The sequence below is a fragment of the Protopterus annectens genome, chromosome 12.part0 (assembly GCF_019279795.1).
Source record: "Protopterus annectens isolate FY-2018-M chromosome 12.part0, PAN1.0, whole genome shotgun sequence".
Lineage (NCBI taxonomy): Eukaryota > Metazoa > Chordata > Ceratodontiformes > Protopteridae > Protopterus > Protopterus annectens.
Window position 1 is genome coordinate 885,827,424 of NC_056746.1, and position 24,166 is coordinate 885,851,589.

Below are 24,166 nucleotides of genomic sequence, written 5' to 3' on the forward strand. Positions count from 1 at the left end.
GGACAGACAATATCAAGTAACTTATTTTAGTCTAGAGTGGGGTATTTAAAAGTAGGTAAATGCTGCCATCTAGTGGACAGATCCGTTTAGTGCAAAGGAGGGCTAAGGGCACCTTGGGGGGTAATGATGGACTGGAGAGAGTAGGTTGAGTGGAGTCTGTGGTAGGGCGTTGGCATGCACATGTAGGATTACAATATTGCTATAGGGTATGCAAACAACTTTTCAAAAAGGTACATACACTTTCGTTTCTTTTGGCTATTATTGTATAGCTTAAGCTTGGGGGAGCAGTACAGCACAGGGAAATTTAAGTGTTTGTTTTGGATAGTTTTTAACAGTCAGGAATCCAGGGTACCTCAAGGCAAGAGACACCAGGGATGATTTACATGCAGCAGGGCAAACTGGAAGAGAAGGGATATAAAACAATTACTAACACAAGGTAACTATCAGCAGCTAGGTTGGCAATACAGGGTTAAAATGTATGAGGTTGTACTTTGCAGTGAGGGTGTAAGCAAGAGAGGGAGCACTACATAGTGAAATAACTTGTATTAAAAACTGCAGTATAATGCTACTACTATATAGGTAGGAAAGTCACAGAAGATTATAGGCAACTACATTCAGTTTAGTGAGACATTAATCAAATAGCATGCATAGCACATTACAGTGTTTGTGTGTGGAAGTTGGAGTAAGTATAAATTGCTAACAGTGCAATTACATGGATACTAACATTTCAGGAGCATTTAACATTCAAAATGAGGTACTTTTGTGCTGTATACATACAGCAATCAGGCTAAAACAGTTGTCGCTTACTAATTAAAATAGTGAAGGCCAAAGAGCATTAGATTCAGGCAGGTACAGCACTCTAATACGCGCAACGCCAAGGAAGCGAGCATTTTTCTCTCTTGTTTTACGTATGCATACAGCAATCAGGCTAAAACATTAAATGTGCAAGAGTGGGCAGATGCACTTCCCACTTGTACAGTATCATTCTGACTTTGCATAGGTAGGTAGCTCCTTTTAAGTATACATTTTTTGGCTAATAAAAGTTTACCACAACTTAAAAAGTGATCCATCAATGAATTAAGAACATTTGTATTACTGTTATCCAAAGTAAACAAAATTCCAGTATTTTAACATATGTGCGTTAAACTTAAAATAAAAGTGAATCCCCTCTGTAACTATATGTAATTACAATACTTCCAAGGAATGGATAATTGATTCAGCTAGTACCCTGCTCAGTTAAGATCCTATCCTTTGCTCCTTGCAGTTACATTACTCATTTTAGGGACAAGCCAATCTCCTGCCCTGCTACTCCAGAACTGCATACACTGCTTCATTAATTTCCAGGTACTGCTGACCACCCTCATGTTGTTGATAATATTACAAAATTAAAATTTATCAGGAAATAAAAATTCATAAAAACTTCGTTTCCACAAGTCTACATTTTTAACTTTCTCCCAATAAGTTGACCAGACTTTAAGTAAGCAGTTATGAACACTGTTGCACAAAAATCTTGAAATTCCGAGCCTCATCTGAAATTTTTTGAGGAGAGGGGAATAGTTCATATTTTAAGTATTAAGTGTCTGATAGTTGTACATAAAGTTGCATTAATGCTGAATATATTATCACTTCCATCCATTTACCAGGCTGCATTGCTTGTATATATAGAGTCTGAACTTCCACTTTGTTACCGAAAGAAACATTGCAATGAATTCTCGTAACCTTACCATCGATGTTTCTCTTTCTGTCTTTGGTAGTATTGGAGGGCTGTTCTTTGCAAGACATCACTCTGTAGTTGGTGCTTTCCTTCTGTCATGCTTTCCCCATGTTTCTGATCATCATTGCATCTGTACCTGCAAATGTGCAACATAAATTTTTTGTAGCTAGCAAACTAGCTTAAAGTCAATCTCCATGCAGTATAGTATGTTGCTTTGAGGTGGGTGTCTAGGTTTGTGGACTTCTGGAGTGCACATGTACCCCAACCCTGGCATAGGGATGCTCTGATTGGGCTGATGATAGACATGCACCTTCAAGTGTGAGGACTCCTGATTTTTGATACAATTGCATGACACAACAATGGAGGGAAATATCCACATTTCTTTCATTGCTGGTGGTCCTCTTGAAGACTATCTGACATAGTGAGTGTTCACATTTGTTAGTGTTTATCTTGCATAACACACAATATTTAGATATTTTGTACAAGTGTATGATGTACTCTGACACTGTAGTATTTGACTAGATCTTCCTAATAAGACACAAGTGATATCTTGTTAAATTGTTTTCTTTTTCTCTCCTGTTTTACAGACCGCAGTAAAGCAGAGATGGACTTGAAGGAACTGAGTGAGTCGGTCCAGCAGCAGTCAACACCAGTTGTATTAACTTCTCCAAAACGTCAGATCCGCAGCAGATTCCAATTAAACCTTGATAAAACAATAGAAAGCTGTAAAGCACAGTTAGGTATGAGTTTTTCCGGGCAGTTTTGCAGTTTTACTGCTGTAAGGAAGGTAAAGTCTTCTATTAACTGAGGTGCCTTTTCTGTAGAGCTTTCATATCCTCGTGAGTTTTTGACAGGGTTTTCAGGTTTTGTATTGCAGTCCAAAACCTTGCTGGTAGGTAGATTGGAGATGCTAAGTTGGCCTTAGGGTTTTGTGTGTGTGCCCTCTAGTGGGCTAGTGTCTTGGCTGGGCCTAATTCATTCTTTTGACTGCTGCTTGTAGGGATGTTTTTCCTCCCCCTATAACCCCATATTGGATTAATTAGGTGTAGAAAAAAGATGGATGAATGTCTCTCAAATCCTAAAGTATAGCTTTTGTAGTTTTTCCCCTTGTATTAAATGCTTACTCAGAAATGGCATTCTAGGGTTGGGGAGGCATTGCTCTAGAAACCTTTTTGCTCATTTTGCAAGAGCATTTTACTAGAAATGGGCATGTCCTGTATCATCGGCTAACTTGTGCACACTTCTGTTTTGACATTGTTGTCCCCACCCTTATTAGTGGAAATTGTTTGTCTGAGCAATTCCCCCTTTTTAGTGGATTCCCTGTGAAAAATGCTCCATGTAGACATTACAGTAATCATAATCACTTATACAAGCTTAAAATAGTACATAGCTGCACATTGTCAGGAAAACCAGAAGAGGTCCTAAGGTTCGAAACCTCTGCAAAAATTCAGTTTTCTAAATTGCCCCATCATGGCGTGATCAGAGTTAACTGTATCGTTTGGCAGTGTGTGGGGCCACAGTCCTTGAGGATAGATGATCTGTTTGAGTCCCGCAAAACTTGTCTATTTTTTGTTTAGTTTGTTTCCTTCTATTCTGCAAAACTTCACTTGAACATAGTTGTTTGATTATCCAGCATTGCTCTCTAACTACTCACTGCTAGTGTTTTGTAGTTTGTTTGCTTGTTTGTTCAGTTATTTTTATTTATTTATTTATTCATTTGCATTTGCAAACTGGGAATGGTCAGCTTGGCATTCCCACTTTCAGAGAAGCCCCAGGAAGACAGGTTCTGGACAATAAATGACTACAATAAAACAGCGAAGTGGTGGCTGAGTAACATGCTGGTATAACTTTCCCAGTGTGAAAACTGAGAGAAAGTGTTAAAAACAGTTATCAGTTTTAGTAGAAAATGTTTACTGGCTAGAAATTGCATTACCGTATGAATGCAACCAAATAAGAATTTTGGAAAAAAATTGAAGTTTGCCCAGACAAAGAAGAAGAAAAAGCTGTAGCTGAGAAGTGCCACACAACTGCTCAGCAAAAGTAGTTCAAGTTGCAGGTTTAGTACAGGAAATAGCTTCTAGTAATTTAGAGGAAAAAATAAATCAAATGTACTCTTAGGTGTTTAAAGTAAGTGGGACACTGGAGGCTGAAAAAAATAGAAGCTTTATGCATCTGTTTGGATGAGCTAATAAAACTGCAGAATTCAGAATCTGAATTGATGGAAAAACTGGCTGAATATGAGGCTTCCTAAGAAGAAATGTTTATATAACTAATAGTGTTAACAGGCCATGCATAGAGAGAAAAAAATCTGACAGTTTTTGCTGTTGCAGAGAAATTGTAAGCCGTGTATTGTATTAATTTTATGAAAGTGCAGATAAGCAGCTCGTCCCAGGTTCCACAACAAGGCTTGTTAATTGAGAGGGCACATTGTGCTTATGCTCCGAATTTAGCAATCAGAATACAACAGTGAGTGAGTGATATTAGTAGATACAGTCAGAAAATAAAAACAGAACTGTGAACTCCTATTCAACAGTACAGTCCTTTATCACTGAAACCTAGTTTCAGTTGTAAAGGAGCATATTGTCAGCGAGTGTTAAGTTCACTGTTCTGTTCACTTTTTGCTCAGTACAGTACAGAAGTAATTTAAAGATGCAGTCATACTGGCTAAAAGTTTCTGTTGATAAAATTGTGACAGAAGGGAAAGTATTAAAACTACGGAGTACCATAGTGTTTTTTGAAAATGAGTATTCAGTGTATGCCAGCTAAAGAGAAGCAAGTTTATCTCAGAAATCAGTGGATGTTGAAAGGCAGGTATTAGTATTGAGTTGCTGTATCCAGCTGTCTTCAGAATTTTTTTCTTGGAGAATTGAAGATGCTTTTGAAAGTAGAACAAAGTATGATGGAGAGTGTAGTCAACAGTGAATGAGTTAGAAAGATGAAAAAGAGACTGATTCTCAGTCTTCCATCAGTACAAAAGCCCACAAAGACACTCTGCTACTGAAACCTTCCCATTTTTGAGAAGAAAAGTGCTTGAAGACAGAGAGAACCGTGGAGCTGTCTAGAAGAATCAGGAGTAGTTTGTTGGATTTGAAATTGAGACCAGTAATGGAAGATCACGAAGAGCAGGAATTAGACCAGCAGCAAAGTGAATTTACTGAACAAGTGAAACAAACGTAAACCATCAATCTTAGTAAATGTGGTTGAGACATATGGACTGTGGTTCTGCACGATGTAGATGGAAAACACAAAGTCTGTAGACTGTTTTAAAGTGGTGGAGAAATTGATTGTCATCAATGTTCAGAAAAATTCTGAAATGAAATGAAGAATTGACTGTAACTAAAACAGTTTTTTATTAATTAAAAAAAAAGTTTAGTAATGTAAGTTAGTGAGAATTAAGCTGTTACTAAATGTGCAGCCACCTTGCAAGTCTGATTAACTCATGATTTTGGTTCTGTTTTGTTTGTGTAACATTTCTGACAGAAATTTTACTTTGTATTTTATTCCTGCTCTAAGCCTGTTTTTGGAGGTTTCTATTTATTTTAGGCTGAAAATGCCCTTTATTTGTACTGGGGGTCTGTACAGTGTGTTCATGCAATGTGTTCATTGTGCTTTGTGCTAGGTTACTGAAAAGGCTGTCTTTTTTCCACAGTACGGTATTCCTTAAAGAAAGACTTTAGTTTGCGATTTTGAGGGAACGTTCTTGGATTTGTTTATTTTGTATTGGGCTGAATGTGCAACCAGTACTTTGTATTGATCTAGCTAGTTTTTGTCCATGGCACCTAAATAAACAAATGAAAAACAAAAAATAAGCTTCAGTCTATGGTCTGTGACTCTGCAGTAGCCTTAGCTTTGGGGTGGCTATTGGACCCACTTAGTTTCTTTTACCTCCAGGTCCCCTGATGTGATTGTAGTATGTACACAATACAAAAGTCAGACACATCCTCCAGGATTGTATCATTGTCTGTTTCAGGTATGGGAGAACAAACCCGTTAAGTGTACAGAATTTGTTGTTTAGTGTAGTGTAGGCTAAAAAGAGCTAGAAGAACCTCCTTGTGGGGCAGCAGTCTCTGGTTCCCCACCTGTGATGGTGGCTGTGGCTAGATCCATGGCACAGACACTTGGTTATGGGGGTGCATACCTGGGTTATAATAATGTCTGTGCTTCCACCCCCCCCCCCCCCAGCCAGTCTGCTAAGGATCCTCTTTTTGAAGGGGATCCTGTGTTTGAGGGCTCTGACTTGTCTGTGTCAGCTCATTTGGTTCCTCTGATGACAAACAGATGCAGGGACCTAAACAGATGTTTTCTTAACATCCTTTGATCCCAGAAGTCATTCTTTGTTCACTGTGGTTTTGCCTTAAGAAAAGTTTAGGAAATTTTGGGTATGTTCTACCTCACCCGGCCTCCAAGGCCTTTTGTCTGCAGATTCTGCTTTGTGTCCCCAGCTGTCTTTACTAATAAGAAAGCCATGCCTTCTTTGTACTTAGTCCCTCAAGATTAACTAGGCAAGTGGCTAGAATCTGAGGGAAGGAAGCTGTCACAGTCTAGCATGGTAGCTTTTGAAGTGTTTAACTTCCAGTGTTTTATGTGGAAGTTTATGTTGAGATAAATGTGCAGCTCAGATGAGTGTAGTGCATCATTGAATACAGACCAAAATATCTGTTTTAAAGGTATTGTTTCCGATGTTTCTCAGGTGTCAAAATGTAATCTAAAAAATGTCTCTGTTGGGGCTGGTGCTGTATCCAGAAATGCAGCATTGTTAGTGGTGATTAGGAGTATGATTGGTTGCACTCCCAGAAGTTTTCTGACAAGTTAAAAAAAAAAGAGATTATGAATGCTCCTTTTGAGTCTTATTATATGTTTGGTACAGCAGGTAATGAAATGATAGAGGTAAACTGATACAAGGAGCATTGGAAATGTTTCATATTCCAAAGTTTTTCTTTAAACAAGATAATTTTCAGTGGTCTGACAAACAGAAGTCCCAGCTGAATAATACTCATGGCAATAAAAAGAAGCAGCAGGTTTATAACTCCACCAAGTTTGTCAAGAAGGGTTCCTTTCCTTGAAAGTGTACCCATCCCTTCCAACCTATGACAATGCCAAGGCATGGCAACCGTCTTTATCACGTCCAGCTTTGGGTGCCTTGTTTCTGAAGTTAGCACATTACAGTGTGGACTGGCTGTCAGTGATTTTTCTATAAATGGGTGATGAACTTTGTTGACAGAGGTTTCAGGTGGAAGTGGAAATATCTTCTGCCTCTGTTCAGGGGGGGTTCACCCTCATCTTCCAGACCAGACTTTATTTCCTACTGTTCTCCAGAAAATGCTGGACTTTGGAGTCATTGAACCAGTCCCTCTTCTGAGAGAGTAACAGGTTTCTTCTGTGATATTTTCTTTGTTCCCCAAAAACAGCAGTCATACAGAAGGGTATTTGGCCTTTCTTTTTTGAGTAGTTTGTCAAGGTGCCCAATGTGAAGATGCCCACCTTGCAGCCTGTGCTTCCTTGTTTCTGGACCACTGCTTCACAGTGACCCTGATCTTGATGGATACATTTCTTCCTTTCCCCATTGCTCATTGCTTCAAGGGATATCTGAGATGTGTTGTGTCTAGTACTCACTTGTTAGTGTTCTGCATTGCCCTTTGGTTGTTTTCCAAATGACTTGCTCCAGTTGTGGCCCACTGACTGACTCTAGGCATTCACCTTTTTCCATACTTGAATGACTTCCTTATCTGTGCAGATGTTCTTCGTGTTTCACTGTTGCAGTCATTACATTTGGGTAATCCTGCTGGCAGGTTGCCTTCAGTCGGCCTGAATTCCAAAGTCCTGGGTCCTGCGTCGGCTGCTATCGCCCCTTCCCTGACGTCAGGTCGTCAGCGGTATAAAAGATGCGGCAGATGCCATTTTCTTGCCGCATGGTGCCCGAAGCAGAAGCAGTTCGCAAGTGCCGGTCGGCCGACTCCTAAGATTTTCGTGTTCGAGTTTCAGATCCGAAGTCTTCAATAAAGCTAAGTACCACGTTGGGGAAACTTTTTTTTGCTCCAGACCGATGTCAGAAAAAGTTAATAATTGTATTTCCTGTGGTAAGCAAATACCTCATAAGGATTTTCATTCTTACTGTATTCCTTGCCTAGGCCCTGATCACAACGTTTCTGGTTGTTGATTTTGTGCTAGATTTAACCAACGCACTATTAAGCGATTCAATTATCCAAAAATGTCGTCTGATAGCCATCCGACTACCGGAGTTCATAAAAAACGCAAAGAAAAAGAGAGAGATAGCAACCGAGGCCCAAAACCGACGATGAAGCTTCTCCCAAGCCAGTCGCCGGTCCTCATTGAGGAGCTTTTGCAGCCCCTGACGCCCGCTGAGTCGCAGCCCACTACCGACTCCCACATGGAGTCGGCCATGCCGCTGGAAACTCAAGGTATTGGAGCCTCGGATACTATTCCTTCAGATGGGTCTGGAGCCATTGAGCTGGCACCGGCTTCTGAGGATGTATTCAGACCTAAACATCTTTACATTAAACCAACTTCAGCTTCAAAGGCAAAGACTACAGCACCTTCTATAGCAAAGAAACAAACTCAAGAGCCACGTGGACAGGCCTCTATGCCCAAAAAACAGATGTTCAAAATGGCAGAAGACTTAATTACCTTGATCAGGGGTTCCCATCCCTAGGCAAGAGACTGACTATGAATCTTCAGATCAGGTTTCTATTTCTTCCGATTCCTCTTCTGATCAGGAATATTCTCTCCCCCCTATGAGGATTCTGATGCTGAAGAATCTATTCCTTCAGCTTCTCCTCCAGAGGACTTTTCTTTTGGGGAAACCTTGCATACCATGAGGGAGCATTTCCACTGGGAGAGCCAAGATTTTTTAGAATCTAAAAAGAGGCTCGGGGATTTCCTTTTACTACCTCAACACAGGCCACTAGCCATTCCACCTGTGTTGGACATTGTAGATTGTGTTTTCAGAGTCTAGTCCTACCCCCCTGACTCCTTACCTCCAGCTACTGTTAAGCCTGACAGGTATTACAGGGTTCCTGACTCTCATAAATTCCTTTTTAAAAACCCTGCTGCAGACACAGAAACTATTTCTCAGGGTCCCAAGGGGGTTAAGGCTTCTGCTGCAAAAAACCCTACCCCCTCTGACAGGGATTCTAGGGCACTGGACAGATGGGGAAAAATGTATACACATCTGCTACCTTGGCTATAAGGGCCTTAAACTGTCAGTTTCATATGCTCAAATATCAGCAACATGTCATGGCATTGCTTAAACAGAAAATGTTGTTAAACTCTGAATGTGCAGAAAACAAGGAAATGCAGGATTTATTGCATGCAGCTGAACAAGTTGGAAAGCATACTTTGCAATGTGATTTTGATTCTTTGAAGGCCTCCTGCAGGGCCGCAGTTACGGGTTCTGTAATTAGGAGGCATGCTTGGTTAAAGGAACAAAATCTGCCTGATCATGTCAAAGTTAAATTATTAGATGCACCTTTACAGCATGATACTTTATTTGGTGTTAAGGCAGAAGAGGTGTTAAAGAAAATGGAGGACAAAGCTAAATCTATGCAAACTGTCAAAGATTTTTTACAAGTACAACCACCTAGGTTTAGTAGACACTGGCCAACAAAGAATTGGTCCTTTCATGTGTCAGACAGACCTCAAAGGGGCAGACCCAGACGCCCTAGAGGCAGATCCCAGGCGCAAGGTTCATACAGGTCAAAGCAATGGGGTGCCTCTACCTCCAAAGTTGGAGAAGACAAATCTCAACCATACAGGAAACAGTTCCAATGACTTCCCCCTGCCTGCACCAAGCATTTATCTCCGAGTAGCACCCTTAGGGGGAAAATTAGCACTTTTTTCTCAAAATTGGCACATCATAACCCAGGACAAGTGGGTTCTAAATATCATGTTACAAGGCTACAAGTTCCATTTCCATACCCTGCCAAAGGCAAACTGCTGGCCAGATATGCCAAAATATCAATGGGCAGAGGCACAAAAACAAGTCTCATCCCTCATGGACATGGGGGCCATTCAACAAGTAGCAGAACAAGAGCAGGGACAAGGATTTTACTCAAGACTTTTCTTGGTACCCAGAAAGGACAAGGCCTGAAGGCCAGTACTGGACCTATCTATTCTGAACACATTCCTGGAATATACCAAAATTCAAGATGTTGACTTTGCAGCAGCTTCTGCCCATGCTGGGCAAGAACGCTTGGCTTGTGACACTAGACCTAAAAGAGGCATACCTGCATGCCCCAATCAGACAAATATGCAGAAGATACCTCAGATTCAAGGCTGGCTCAATGCATTACCAATTCTCTGCACTGCCCTTTGGCTTATCTACTGCACCCAAGGTCTTTACAAAGTGCTTGGCACCAGTAATTGCATTTTGCAGACAAAGAGGAATACAAATATATCCTTACTTGGACGACTGTCTAATTCAAGCAGAGAACAAGGACATTCTTCTACAGCATCTGGTGTTTGTGAAAAAACTTCTAACATGTCTAGGGTACACAGTCAATGAAAAGAAATCAAAACTAGTACCTGCTCAAGAGATCGTATTCCTGGGTGCAAGCTTAAATACAACTGCCCAGATGGCTTATCTCACGCCAGACAAACAAAGGCAACTGACTACCTATTTCAAAATGATGGCAACAAAGGCCCAGTTATCTGCAAGAAAAATTCTGCAGGCTTTGGGCTTCATGGCATCCTGCATCCTGCATCCTACTAATTCCATGTGCAAGACTGCATATGAGGAAACTACAATGGTACCTAAAAGTGTTTGGACTCAGCATTACCACAGCCTGGAAACAATGATTACTCTCATTCCCTGCCTGCAACAGGAGTTTCGATGGTGGGCAAAGGCTTGTCACCAAAACAAGGGACAGCCATTCACATTACCCCCAGTGGAGCTTACATAAGTATTGCAGAAACAGCTTACATAAGTATTGCAGAAACATCATTAACTGATGTATTGCATTCCTGAAAAAAGGCCAAAAGATAGCTACTTATCTTAGGGTGAGTAAGTTTTTGGTATGTGGATAGCAATTGTGTGATGCTTTTTCCATTAAAAAAAACTTGTAGAAGTAGACTCTCACATGGGCATTTTGATTTAGATGCATTAGAGCCCAGTTTCTTTAAAATGAAACAATCCTTTCAAATAGTTGTTTCTTCTAGGCAACATCAGAGATGTCCTTCATGGATGCATCTGCAGTCATAACAACTGGGTTGTCCTGTCGTCAGGCAGCCCTTCAGTCGGCCGGATTCCAAAGTCCGGGTCCGGCTTCGGCTGATGTCGCACTTCACCCGACGTCATCTCTGCTGGTCTTCGGGTATAAAGGCATCAGCCGACGCCATTTTCTTCAGTCTTTCTTGCGTGGCGCAAGCAGAAGCTGTTCGCAAGTGCCGGTCGGTCGGATCCAGAGATTACTACTACCGAATACTACTTCGAAGACTTCTAAAAGCTAAGTACCCCGTTGGGGACTCTTTCTTGCCTCAGCCGATGTCAGAAAAAGTCAATAACTGTTTAACCTGTGGGAAACAAATACCTCATAAAGATTTCCACTCTTACTGTTTGCCTTGTCTAGGCCCACACCACGACGTAGCAGCCTGTTCGGCCTGTGCTTCATTCAACCGACGAACGCTTAGGCGTCGGTCGGAGTTTGCTGAACAGTTTTTCGGTTCTGATTTTGCGTACATTATGCCTTCGGATCCTCCGACTTCCCAAATTGTTAAAAAACGCAAAGAAAAAGACCGACACTCGCGGTCCACGGTTTCGGCCGAAACCATGGTTAAGCAAACCGCGAGTGTCTCGGTTTCGGCCGAAACCGAGAAAACTGATCAAAGCACAGCTGAATCTATGACTACTTCTGAGGTTCCTGCTACATTACTTGAATCGACCTCAGATATTTTACCTACTCCAGTGGTTCCTAGTGACTTATCTGACACCATCCCTTTGGATGTCTCTACCCCAGCACGTGGTGCTGCTAGGCCTCCTGCAGCCATGTCAATTAAGGCCTTTGCCAGGGCCAAAGCAGCCAAGTCTACTAAATCAGTGCCTGTTAAGCCCCCCTCAACCAGGCCCACTTCTAGTGCACAAATGCTTACTCTGGCAGAAGATTTAATAACCTTAATTAGGGGATCTCAATCTCACCCAGACAGGGCCTCGCAGCCCCCAGAGAAGAGACCTAGAGCAGAGCCCCCAGAGCCTGGGTCCTCTGATGATTCTGTGGATGACTCAGATATTACAGACCAGCCAGAGGCTCCTTTCTCCAATTATGAAGACTCAGATGCTGAAGAATCCATCCCAGCTGCTTCCCCACCAGAAGAATTCTCCTTTGGGGAAACCTTGCATGCCATGCGAGAACAATTCCAATGGCAGCAACAGGATTACTCAAATTCCAGAAAAAGACTTAGGACCTTTCTACACCTTCCACAACACAGGCCCTTAGCTATACCTCCTGTCCTATCTGTTGTGGACGATGCTTTTAATGATGTCTGCACTGCACCAGATTCTTTACCTCCAGCCCCTGCCAAACCAGATAGATTTTACAGGGTACCAGACACCCATCATCACCTATACAAGGCCCCACTTGCAGACCCCGAAACTATATCCCAGGGGCCTAAGGCAGTAGCCTCGACCACAGCAAAAAATCCTATTCCTTCTGAAAGGGAAGCCAGGTCTTTAGACAGATGGGGCAAAAAGGTTTACACCTCAGCTACTCTCTCAGCCAGAGCTTTAAACTGTCAGTTTCACATGATACAATACCAAGAGTTTATGCTTGATCAGTTAACTAAAAAGCTATCCTCTGATGACTCTATAGATAAGAAATATGTATTAGAGATGGTAAATAACATACAACAGGTTAGTAACCATTCACTGAAATGTGGCTATGATGCACTGGAGGCTTCATTTAGATCAGCCGTGACTGGCACAGTGATAAGAAGACATGCATGGCTCAAGGAACAGGTCTTACCGGATCATGTTAAAGCTAAGTTATTAGATGCTCCTATGGATAAGGCCAGTTTGTTTGGTACGCCTGCCCAACAGGTAATGAAGAAAATGGAAGAAAAGGCAAAATCTGTCCAAACAGTAAAAGATTTCTTGCAGGTTCAGCCCCCAAGGTTTAGCAGGAACTGGCCTGCCAAAAACTGGTCCTTTCCTGACTCCACAAGATCCCAAAGGGGCAGGAATAGACGTTCCAGAGGCAGAAATCAATCCGGAGGAGGTGCCTTCAGAGGACGACAGTGGCAAGGTAATAACAGAGGCACAGACACAGCCACTACCACTACAACAGCACAACAACAGTGACTTGATTCTAACTCCGCCTACCAGGGAACAAATAGCAGCACCATTAGGCGGAAAATTAACCTTATTTTCAAAGAACTGGCACTATATCACAAAAGACAAGTGGATTTTGCAAACCATAGACCAAGGTTACCGGTTCCACTTCCACACTTTACCAGTCAAAAGAGGAATGCCCAACCTGCCTCCAAATCAAAAAACAGAAGCTCTACAACAGATAATGCAATTAACAAAGATGAGAGCTGTGGAAAGAGTTCCAAGAACAGAGCAAGGCAAAGGATTTTACTCCAGACTATTCCTAGTTCCAAGAAAGGAAAAAAGTTGGAGACCTATTCTCGACCTGTCCACCTTAAATACATACATCATTGTCCCAAAATTCAAAATGCTGACTCTACAGCAACTTCTTCCCATGCTGGGCAAGGAGTGTTGGCTGGTTACTCTAGATCTCAAGGAGGCATACCTGCACGTCCCCATCCGACCAATTTGCAGAAGATACCTCAGATTTCTTGCAGGATCAGAGCACTATCAATTCTCAGCATTGCCCTTTGGCTTATCTACTGCGCCCAGAGTATTCACAAAATGCCTGGCATCAGTGATCGCACACTGCAGACTACAGGGAATTCAAATTTATCCATACCTGGACGACTGTCTGCTACAAGGGGACAACCCAAGCAAGCTGACAACAGATTTACAAAGGGTCATTTACTTGCTACAAGCTCTGGGATACACAGTCAATTTACAAAAGTCAAGACTGATACCATCCCAAACAAGGACATTCTTGGGCGCGGAATTGGACACAGTAAAACAAATGGCATTCCTAACTACAGAAAAACAAAAAGAACTCCCTCTTTACTTCTTGGCACTAACAAGACGAAACAAGCTAACAGCAAGAAAAGTTCTGCAGGCCCTGGGCTTCATGGCATCATGCATAATCTTACTTCCACATGCCAGGCTACATATGAGAAAACTACAGTGGTACCTAAAGAATTTATGGTCCCAACACAGGCACAGCCTAGAAGCAGAAATTCCACTAATACCATGCCTAAAACAGGAGTTCCTATGGTGGGCTCAAGCATGCCAGTCAAATCCAGGCCTACCCTTTCACAACTATCAAGCAAGCCAAACCATCACAACAGATGCCTCAGACCTAGGATGGGGGGCTGACATGCTGGGCAAATGCGTACAAGGATTATGGGCCTTGGGACCAGCTTCACCTGCACATCAACCTAAAAGAAATGCTGGCAGTAAAACTGGCAATCCAAAACTTCAGACCATTCCTCAAAGAAGGCCAATTGATGATAAGGACAGACAACACCACTGTCATGTGGTACATCAACAAACAGGGAGGCACTCATTCATACCCCCTGTGCAGAATGACCTTGGACCTTTGGAACCTGGCACTCAGCTACAACATCCAGTTACAGGCAATATTCGTACCAGGGAAGGAGAATACTCTAGCACACATGTTAAGCAGAACCACCTCGGATGCTCACGAATGGATGCTACACCCGGACATCTTCAAGACCATCTCAAAGAAATGGGGAATGCCACAGATAGATCTATTCGCTTCCCCTCTCAATCACCAGCTCAAAAAATTCTGCACAAGGACATTCCACCCACTTGCATGGAAAGTGGACTCGCTCTCCTTCAGCTGGAAAGGTCTGACAGCATATGCATTCCCACCTCTTCCCTTGCTACACAAGGTATTACTAAAAGTCAAGGAGGAGCGTCCAACGATAATTCTGATGGCTCCAAACTGGCCAAGACAACACTGGTACCCATTGCTAAGGAGCATGTCTCGGGACAAGATGTGGTCAATACCCCTGAGGCCTTTGATGTTAACTCAGAACAACTACAACATCATGCATCCAAACCTAAAAACGTTGCAACTGACTGCATGGAACATTACATAGCAACAACTAATCCAGAACTTTCCCAAAGGGTGAAAGACATTATCCTGGAAGCCCGCAGACCTTCAACAAGAAGGAACTATGCAGGAAAATGGAAAATATTTGTCATTTGGAGTGCTGAAAGAGGAAAGGATGTGTCAAATATAGATATGGCTAACATTCTGGAGTATTTGGCAGAACTTCTGCATACAGGCCTGTCCTACTCCTCCATCAAGATACATGCATCAGCTATCTCAGCAGAATACAGCTTTGATCCACCTGTCTTTTCACATCCTTTACTCAGGCAGGTCCTCAGAGGGATTAAGAATGTAAAACCCCCTAGGAAACCACCATTGCCAGCTTGGGATTTGAACTTTGTACTAGAAAAGCTGACACTCGCACCTTTTGTGCCAGCAGCAACAGCAGAGCTACAGCATCTATCGTGGAAAACTGCTTTCCTACTGGCAATAACCTCAGCAAGGAGGGTGTCTGAACTTCAGGCCCTAATGGCAGTACAGCCCTTCCTAATCTTCCACCAAGATTAGAGTGTCCATGAGGACTAATCCTACATTTATGCCTAAGGTGGTATCCAGAGTGTCTTTAAACCAGGCAATCCACCTTCCTACCTTCTTCCCCAACCCTCAAAACAGAGGGGAAAGAATGCTGCATACCTTGGATGTACATAGACAGTTACGCTACTACCTGGACAGAACAAAAAGTAACAGAAAAACTGACCAGCTTTTTGTAGCCTATGCAACAGGAAGAGAAGGAAAAGCTATTTCCAAACAGACAATCTCCAAATGGATAGGAAATTGCATACGATTCTGTTACTCCTTCCATGGAAAACCAATTCCACAGAACATAAGGCCTCATTCTACAAGGGCAACAGCCACTACCACAGCCTTCTTACGAGGAGTGGCAACCAAGGACATTATTGAGGCGGCTACTTGGACCTCCGTGCATACATTTGCCAAGCATTATAATTTACCTTTGTACTCCAGATCCCGAGCAGGGTTTGCCACTGCTGTACTGCAAGGGATCCTAACCACACCATAATCTATTTTTTCCTCCCCCCTTAGTTGGCTATGGTATTCTTCCCAGTTGTTATGACTGCAGATGCATCCATGAAGGACATAGTACAGTTTTGTACCTACCATAAATGTAGATGTCTGAACTGGATAGCATCTGCAGTCAGGATTACCCTCCCTCCTTCCCCTCTGTGGTACTCCTAGGGTATTTACCCTCCTAATAGCTAGCTGGTGGGGGGAGTCTCTTATGGTGTATTTGTTTGTATATATGTACATACATGCTTATTTTCTGAGTTTGCCTTCTATCCTTTTGCAAACATTGGCATTTATCCAAAATTTAGCCTTCCAGGGAGGGCAACTGGCATCTGGGGCAAGAAACACTGAAGAAAATGGCGTCGGCTGATGCCTTTATACCCGAAGACCAGCAGAGATGACGTCGGGTGAAGTGCGACATCAGCCGAAGCCGGACCCGGACTTTGGAATCCGGCCGACTGAAGGGCTGCCTGACGACAGGACAACCCAGTTGTTAGGACTGCAGATGCTATCCAGTTCGGACATCTACATTTATGGTAGGTACAAAACTGTACTTTGTCTGCACAGCCCTTTAGTGCTTCAGGTACTCATCTTTGTTGGAATATTTGGTAAAGAAAAAGTGCTACCTGATGCATAAAAGGAAGGATTGGTTCATAAGGAGACCCTGTCCGTGTTAAACAGCAAGTATGGTGGGTAAATGTAGAGCGAGTGCAACTCAGTGTTTTCTGCAGAAGTAGACACTACCAAATGAGGGTCTTTAATTAGTAATATTTCAGTCCCACCTTCATTACCGTCTCAAAGGGTGGAAGCATCAACTTCTGTAAAACAAACTATAGATTCTAAAGCACCATTGAAGAAGATCAGATAAAGAAAAAGACCCTGCAAAAAGGCCTTGGAAACTCCCAAGGAAGCAAGGGACAGAGAGTTAGCCCTGATAAATGCCCCTTATTTAATAAATAGCTTAATTCAGAATGTAAAAAAAAATATGCACAAGATAATGTATTATGGACAGTACTTGAGCAGTAAAGGGTTCCAACCTTTTAGTTTTAGTCTTGGTCTATTTAAAAAGTGTTAGTTTACTTTCTTGTTCCAAGTATTGGACCTCTGGGCAGAAGTCAGTATCTGAACCATCCTTTCCAGGTGAGAAAGGTCCCTGGATATTAACGGTAGTAGAGTAACCATCTAGTTAAGTACACAAACGTCCAGATGAGGTTTGCTTGATCAGTGTACCAGCAGAGTTCTGATTGGCTTCAGATACAACAGGTTCAACATAAAGTGAGACCAAAGCAGAGGGAACCAAATCTGCCATGTCTAGTAAGGGAGTATGAGAAAGATTTCTTACTTTCTATTATACATAAGGCAACTACAAATACAAATGTCAAATTATAGATAGACCTGCCTGTTTTCTTTCCTGAATATTAACAGAGTGTACTGTAAGGAAGTGCATGCATCGCATTTATTCAGGCAAGACAGAACCAAGTGCATTATTTTTGTTTCTCTAGTGGGAAAGAGGTCTTGGGGGGGCCAGATTTGCATGGGGCATCTCCCTTTATGGAAAATCAGAGAGTAGAAGTTAATTCACATGGTGTTTGTTGGGAATGCAAACTGCTGTATTCCTCCAAAGGCTGGCAAGTCTTTCTTTCCACCAACAAAAAGGCATCAGTAACCACTGGTCAAGCCTGATTGCTAATGAACTGTACTCAGGCCTTACTTTTAGAAAGCCGTTTTTGGATGTAACTCATCCCCAAACCCTAACCAGCTGTCAGCACAGGGAACTAGAACTGGTTCCTCTAGCTTTTAACGTAAGAAACACAAAAAAGCTGTTACTGGAACACAAAAGGCAACTGCAGTCTGTAGAAAACTCTCTTTATTCCTTAAGCACTCGGGTAGCTTTTCGTACGCACTGTGTACGAACTTCATCAGAGGGTGAATTAATTAATTAACTACATCCTTTAAGTAACTTCCTGCTGATCAGCTGATATTACATTAGTTATTGTGTTAAAATCTTGAACACTTTTAAAATGAAAGAAACAATTTAAAAACCAGCATCAATTAATAACTTTTTACACACTTTAAAAAAACAAGCATCAAGTATTGAATTTCAAATAATGAATTTTTAGAATCAACATCGTGTAATGACTTTTAGCAAGTCACTAACCTGGTAACAATATGTCAATAAGTCCTACATTGTTTCTATTACAATTGATGTATCTGTGAAATAGAAGTACGTGCCCAATATCTTAGACCCATACTATAATATGTAAAAACTAATAGATCATATACTTTTACAGACACAATGTCTGTTTAAAATTGTATAATAGATAATTACCATGTTACTATAACAATCAAAATATATACAGTTTATAACTAACAGAATATAACAAAAAAATATATATATATATTTGTTTTTTTTTTTTTTTTTTATGTTGAAAAGTATATTGTACACTTATATAACAAATATGTATAGCAATTAATATACCAAATGTACACTACTCCAACTTGTCACGAGATTTTAAATGCAAGAAAAGGGGGTGGGGGGTGGGGAGGAGGAAGGGAAATGGGAGGGAGAAAAAGAAAAAAGAAGAAAAAAGAAAGAGGGGAAAGGGGGAAGTGGGATGGAAAAAGGGAAGGAATAATAGGAAAGGAAAGTAGGAATGCAACATAAAAAAGGAGTGGATCAAAAAGTAAGATATATATACGAAAGAGAAAAAGAAACTAGGAAAGAGATAGTAAACTAAAAGAAAGAGGAAAAAATTACCTTGTTAGACTGCGTAGTTTTAAGATAGGCATAATGGAACAAATATCATTTAATCCAGGTAGGCAATATGAAAATAATCTAATTTGCCAAATAAGTTCCAAATGTTCCAATTGTAATTCTATTGGTCCCCCTCTAATATTTGGTGTAAGTTGGTCCAATATCCAAAATTTAAAATTATGATCTGGAAATCCACAAATATGCCTTGCAAGAGCATTCTCACCATTACATTTTTTAATGTTGTACACATGCTCATATATTCTATCTCGAAGTCTTCTAATGGTTTTGCCCACATAGAAACAGTGGCATAGCTGGCATATTGCCACATATATAACCATCTTTGAATTACAATTATTTTTGAATTTGCTTTTTAAGGTAAACCCGTTTATTTTAACAGTATGTTCTACATAAATATATTTACAGTAGGGGCAATTACCACATGTCGACATGTTTTTAAAACTTGTAGTTATATTGGTATTATTATTAATAGTATCCAATATTTGTTTAAAGTTTTTATCATGTCTTATTGTAATTTTGGGTCTATCCCCTAATTTCATTATCAATTCTTTATTTTCCTTCAAAATGTTCCAATTTTTATAAAAAATATTTTTCAATAATGAGAAATCAGAACAGTATGTAAGTGTCAGACTGTATTCAAAAGGTAATGCAGTCGAATTCAGATGAATGCTAGAACAATTCAACTGATCTGGGCTAGCTGTAGACAGTGTACTAGATTCAGCTCTCCGCAAGATAGGTTTGTAAAACCCATTATTTCTTTTACCAATAACTTCATCCATGATGTTATCTATGAAATTACTTGGGTATGCTCTAGCTTGTTGATGTACCAAACCACAGCTATGTTGTCAGTTTATATGGCCGTCCCACAGTGGAGGGAACTTTAAAATGCCTGCAAGTTCAGAACTGCTTCATCTTCAGATAGTTCATATGTAAAATGGCCTCTGTATTTGACCATGTGCCTTTAGGACTACCACTGGCAATGCTGCGTCTTCCAGGGCAGAAGTGTGTGGTGACCACCAGAACTAGAGTGAGAGCTTGAAAGAGACTGTTGGGGTCAGGTTTGGCATGTGCATCCACCTGCATATGTGGCACTCAAATCATCTAAACATTTTTACTGAGTAAAAGGCAGTTATAGCTGACACTGTTGAATCCTCAGGTTCCACTGAAACATTTTGTGCAGAACCAATCAAAAGAAGCCAGTTATGTGCTTGCCACTGTGAGCCCCAAAGTTTTGAGATTGCTTGAGGCTAGCACTGAATGCATGTGAATGAGGTAAGTACTGCCTATTGAAGAGAGAGAATCTTGTCCAATGCAAAGACCACCCTGTAAGACAATGTTTCCAGTATGCATCTTGTGAACATTAAAGTCTGGTATTCATCTGATTCCCAGGGACTGGACATGTTTCCAAAGAGATTCCGTAGCTGAGATCAGGTTGCTCTTTGTAGAGACAGTTTAGAAACCATTCATATAGATCATGAACAATTTTCACCTCTAGCAGTTTCTGGTTTGTTAGAGCTACAGACATGCAATTGTTAAACATCCTGCAGGCTTAGGTGAGACCAGAAGTGTCCTGAATCGGGAATGAGTGTTTTCTTTTGAGAACTGTAGAAACCTTTTGGATTACTTTGTGATTTGTATTTGAAGGTAGGAATCCTGGAGGTCCAAAGAACACATCCAGTCTCTTTCTGACAGGTCAGAGCTCTGCCTAAGGGTACTAGAGGTGATATGAAGTCAGTTGAAGGGTGTTGAGTTAGCTGTAAAGTGCCTTTACACTGAAGGACTTCTAGCTGTTCTGAAACAATAGAGGAGGAGGCCTTAGGACATCATTTACTGAGCCTGTGCTAGTATAACCTGTATCATAGGAGAATACTACACTAACGGTCCTAAAGGGCCTTTTTAAGCTTACCCATGCTTCCCAGAAATATTAAAAAGGTGTCAGCCCTTAGATTTTGTGAGGGGTATGTAAACCTGGGCATGAGTGGTCGAGCATTTGTAAGATGTTCATCGTGTTTCACTGTTGCAGTCATTACACTTGGGTTATCCTGCTGGCAGGCTACCCGCAGTCGGCCTAAATTCCAAAGTCCTCATCCGGTGTCGGTTGCTGTCGCCTCTTCCATGATGTCAGTGCGCCAGGGGTATAAAAGATGCAGCCGACGCCATTTTCTTCAGTCTTTCTTGCCGCGCAGTGCCCGAAGCAAAAGCAGTTCGCAAGTGCCGGTCGGCCAACTCCTGAGATTTTCGAAATCGAATTTCAGATCCGAAGTCTTCAATAAAGCTAAGTATCCCGTTGGGGAAACTTTTTTCTTGCTCCAGACCGATGTCAGAAAAAGTTAACAATTGTATTTCTTGTGGGAAGCAAATACCACTTAAGGATTTCCACTCTTACTGTATTCCTTGCCTAGGCCCTGACCATGATGTTGCTAGCTGTCGGTTTTGTGCTAGATTTAACCAGCGCACTATTATCGGTACGATTTTGCTTTTCATTATTTTGGCAGAAGGTTTAACTACATAATGTCGTCGGAACAACCGACAACCGGAATTCATAAAAAACGCAAGGATAAAGACAAGGACAAGCATCCAAGATCCAAAACCGACGACGAAGCCTCTTCTAGGCCAGTCGCCAGTTCGCCGGTGCTCAGTGAGGCACTTTCGCAGCCCCTGACTCCCGCTACCTCAGAACCACAGGCCACCTCCGACTCCCACGTGGAGACAGCTAGGCCTCTGGATACTGAAGGTATTGGCCCTTCGGAAATTAATCCCTCAGGTGGGTCCGGAGCCGCTGAGCAGGCATCGGCTTCTGAGGGTGTCTTCAGACCTACACAACTTTATATAAAGCCTATTTCAGCATCCAAGGCAAAGTCTAAAACAGTTTTAAAGACAAGGAAACCAGTTCAGCACTCTCCAGGACAGGCTTCTATGCCTAAGAAACAGATGCTCAAAATGGCTGAAGACCTAATTACTTTGATCAGGGGTTCCCATCCCCCTCCTGATAAGAGGCCTAGGCAAGACACTGAATATGATTCCTCTGATCAGGTTTCCATTTCCTCAGATTCCTCTTCTGATCAGGGATATTCTGTTCCTCCTATGAGGATTCTGATGCTGAAGATTCTATTCCTTCAGCTTCTCCTCCTGAGGACTATTCCTTTGGGGAAACCCTGCAATACCATGAGGGAACATTTCCATTGGGAGAGCCAGGATTATTCTGATTCTAAGAAAAGACTTAGAGACTTTCTTTTACTTCCTCAGCACAGGCCTCTTGCAATTCCCCCTGTTCTAGACATAGTAGATGATGTTTTTTCAGAGTCCGGCCTGTCTCCAGACTCTTTACCTCCTGCCCCTGTTAAGCTGTACAGATACTACAGGATCCCAGACTCCCATAAATTTCTTTACAAAAACCCTGCTGCTGACCTAGAAACTATCTCACATGGTCCCAAAGGGGTCAAGGCTGCTTCTGCCAAAAACCCTGTCCCCTCAGACAGAGATTCTAGGGCTTTGGACAGATGGGGGGAAAAAGTTTACACTTCTGCTACCTTGGCTGTAAGGGCTTTAAATTATGCTCAAATATCAGAAATACTTAATGTCTTTGTTAAAACAAAAAATGTTGACAAATTCTGAATGTTCTGAGAATAAAGATTTGCAGGATTTATTGCATGCAGCTGAACAAGTGGGAAAACATACTTTGCAATGTGGCTATGATTCACTGGAGGCCTCGTGCAGGGCCGCTGTTACAGGTTCTGTTATTAGAAGGCATGCTTGGTTAAAGGAACAGAATCTGCCTGATCATGTTAAAGCAAAATTATTGGATGCTCCATTACAGCATGATACTTTGTTTGGTGTTAAGGCAGAGGAGGTGTTAAAGAAAATGGAGGATAAGGCAAAATCTATGCATACATTAAAGGATTTCTTACAGGTACAGCCACCCAGATTTAGCAGGAACTGGCCATCGAAGAATTGGTCCTTTCCAGTGTCAGACAGACCACAAAAAGGCAGACAACAGCCCCAGGGCTCATACAGGCCCAAACAATGGGGTGCTTCTACCTCCAAAAGCAGAGAAGACAAATCACAGCCTTATAGAAAACAGTCCCAGTGACTTCCCTCTGCCAGTGCCAAGCACTTATTTTTTGGCAGCACCCTTAGGGGGAAAGCTAGCACTTTTTTCACAAAACTGGCACAAGATCACCCAGGACAAATGGGTCTTAAATATAGTCTCTCAGGGTTACAGGTTCCACTTTCACACCCTTCCAAAGGCAAAAGGCATGCCAGACCTGCCACGCAATCAATGGCAAGAGGCACAAAAACAAGTTTCATCTCTCATGGACATGGGGGCTATTCACCCAGTGCCACACCAAGAGCAGGGACAACGATTTTACTCCAGACTTTTCTTAGTACCAAGAAAGGACAAAGCCTGGAGACCAATTCTGGACCTGTCTATTCTAAATACTTTTCTGGACGTCCCAAAATTCAAAATGTTGACTCTACAGCAGCTTCTGCCCATGCTGGGCAAGAAGGCTTGGCTTGTAACTTTGGACCTCAAAGAGGCATACCTGCATGTCCCAGTCAGACAATCTTGCAGAAGATACCTCAGATTCATAGCTGGCTCACTGCACTACCCTTTGGCTTATCTACTGTGCCCAGGGTCTTCACAAATGCCTGGCACCAGTAATTGCATTTTGCAGACAGAGGAATTCAAATATACCCCTACTTGGACGAGTGCTTTATTCAAGCAAAGGGCAGAGATATTCTACTACAGCATCTGGCGTTTGTAAAAAGATTACTAATTTGTCTAGGGTACACAGTAAACGAAAAGAAATCAAATCTAGTACCCTCTCAAGAGATAATATTCCTGGGTGCAAGCTTAAATACAACTGTCCAGATGTCTTATCTCAAGCCAGACAAACAAAGGCATCTGACTTCTTACTTCAAAGACATGGCAACAAAGACCCAGTTATCTGCAAGAAAAATTCTGCAGGCTCTGGGCTACATGGCATCCTGCATTGTACTAATTCCATATGCAAGACTGCATATGAGGAAACTACAATGGTATCTAAAAAGTGTTTGGACTCAACATTGCCACAGCCTGGAAACAGTAATTACTCTCATTCCCTGCCTGCAACACGAATTTCAATGGTGGGCACAGGCCTGTCACCACAACAAGGGACAGCCATTCACCTTACCCACTGCCAGGCAAACACCAACAACAGATGCATCAGATTATGCCTGGGGGGCGCACATGGCAGGAAAATGTATTCAGGGCACATAGCCCACAAACCAAATGCATCTTCATATCAATCAAAAAGAGATGCTAGCTGTACAAAATGCCCTGACAGCCTTCAAGGACCTACTTCATCCAGGACAACTACTGATAAAGACTGATAATACTACAGTCATGTGGTACATAAACAATCAAGGAGGCACACATTCCTACCC

At 41.8% G+C, this 24,166-nt stretch overlaps 1 protein-coding gene across 6 annotated transcripts in view; it reads left to right on the forward strand.

Annotated features, from left to right (window-relative positions):
* ZMYND8 (zinc finger MYND-type containing 8) overlaps positions 1-24,166 on the forward strand; it is a 1,698,999-nt gene that overhangs the window by 1,040,684 nt on the left and 634,149 nt on the right. For all 6 annotated transcript variants that reach the window (XM_044089914.1, XM_044089913.1, XM_044089918.1 and 3 more), the window contains one exon: positions 2,302-2,454. In XM_044089914.1, the coding sequence (XP_043945849.1) occupies positions 2,302-2,454 (153 nt within the window). The remainder of the gene's footprint in view (positions 1-2,301; positions 2,455-24,166) is intronic.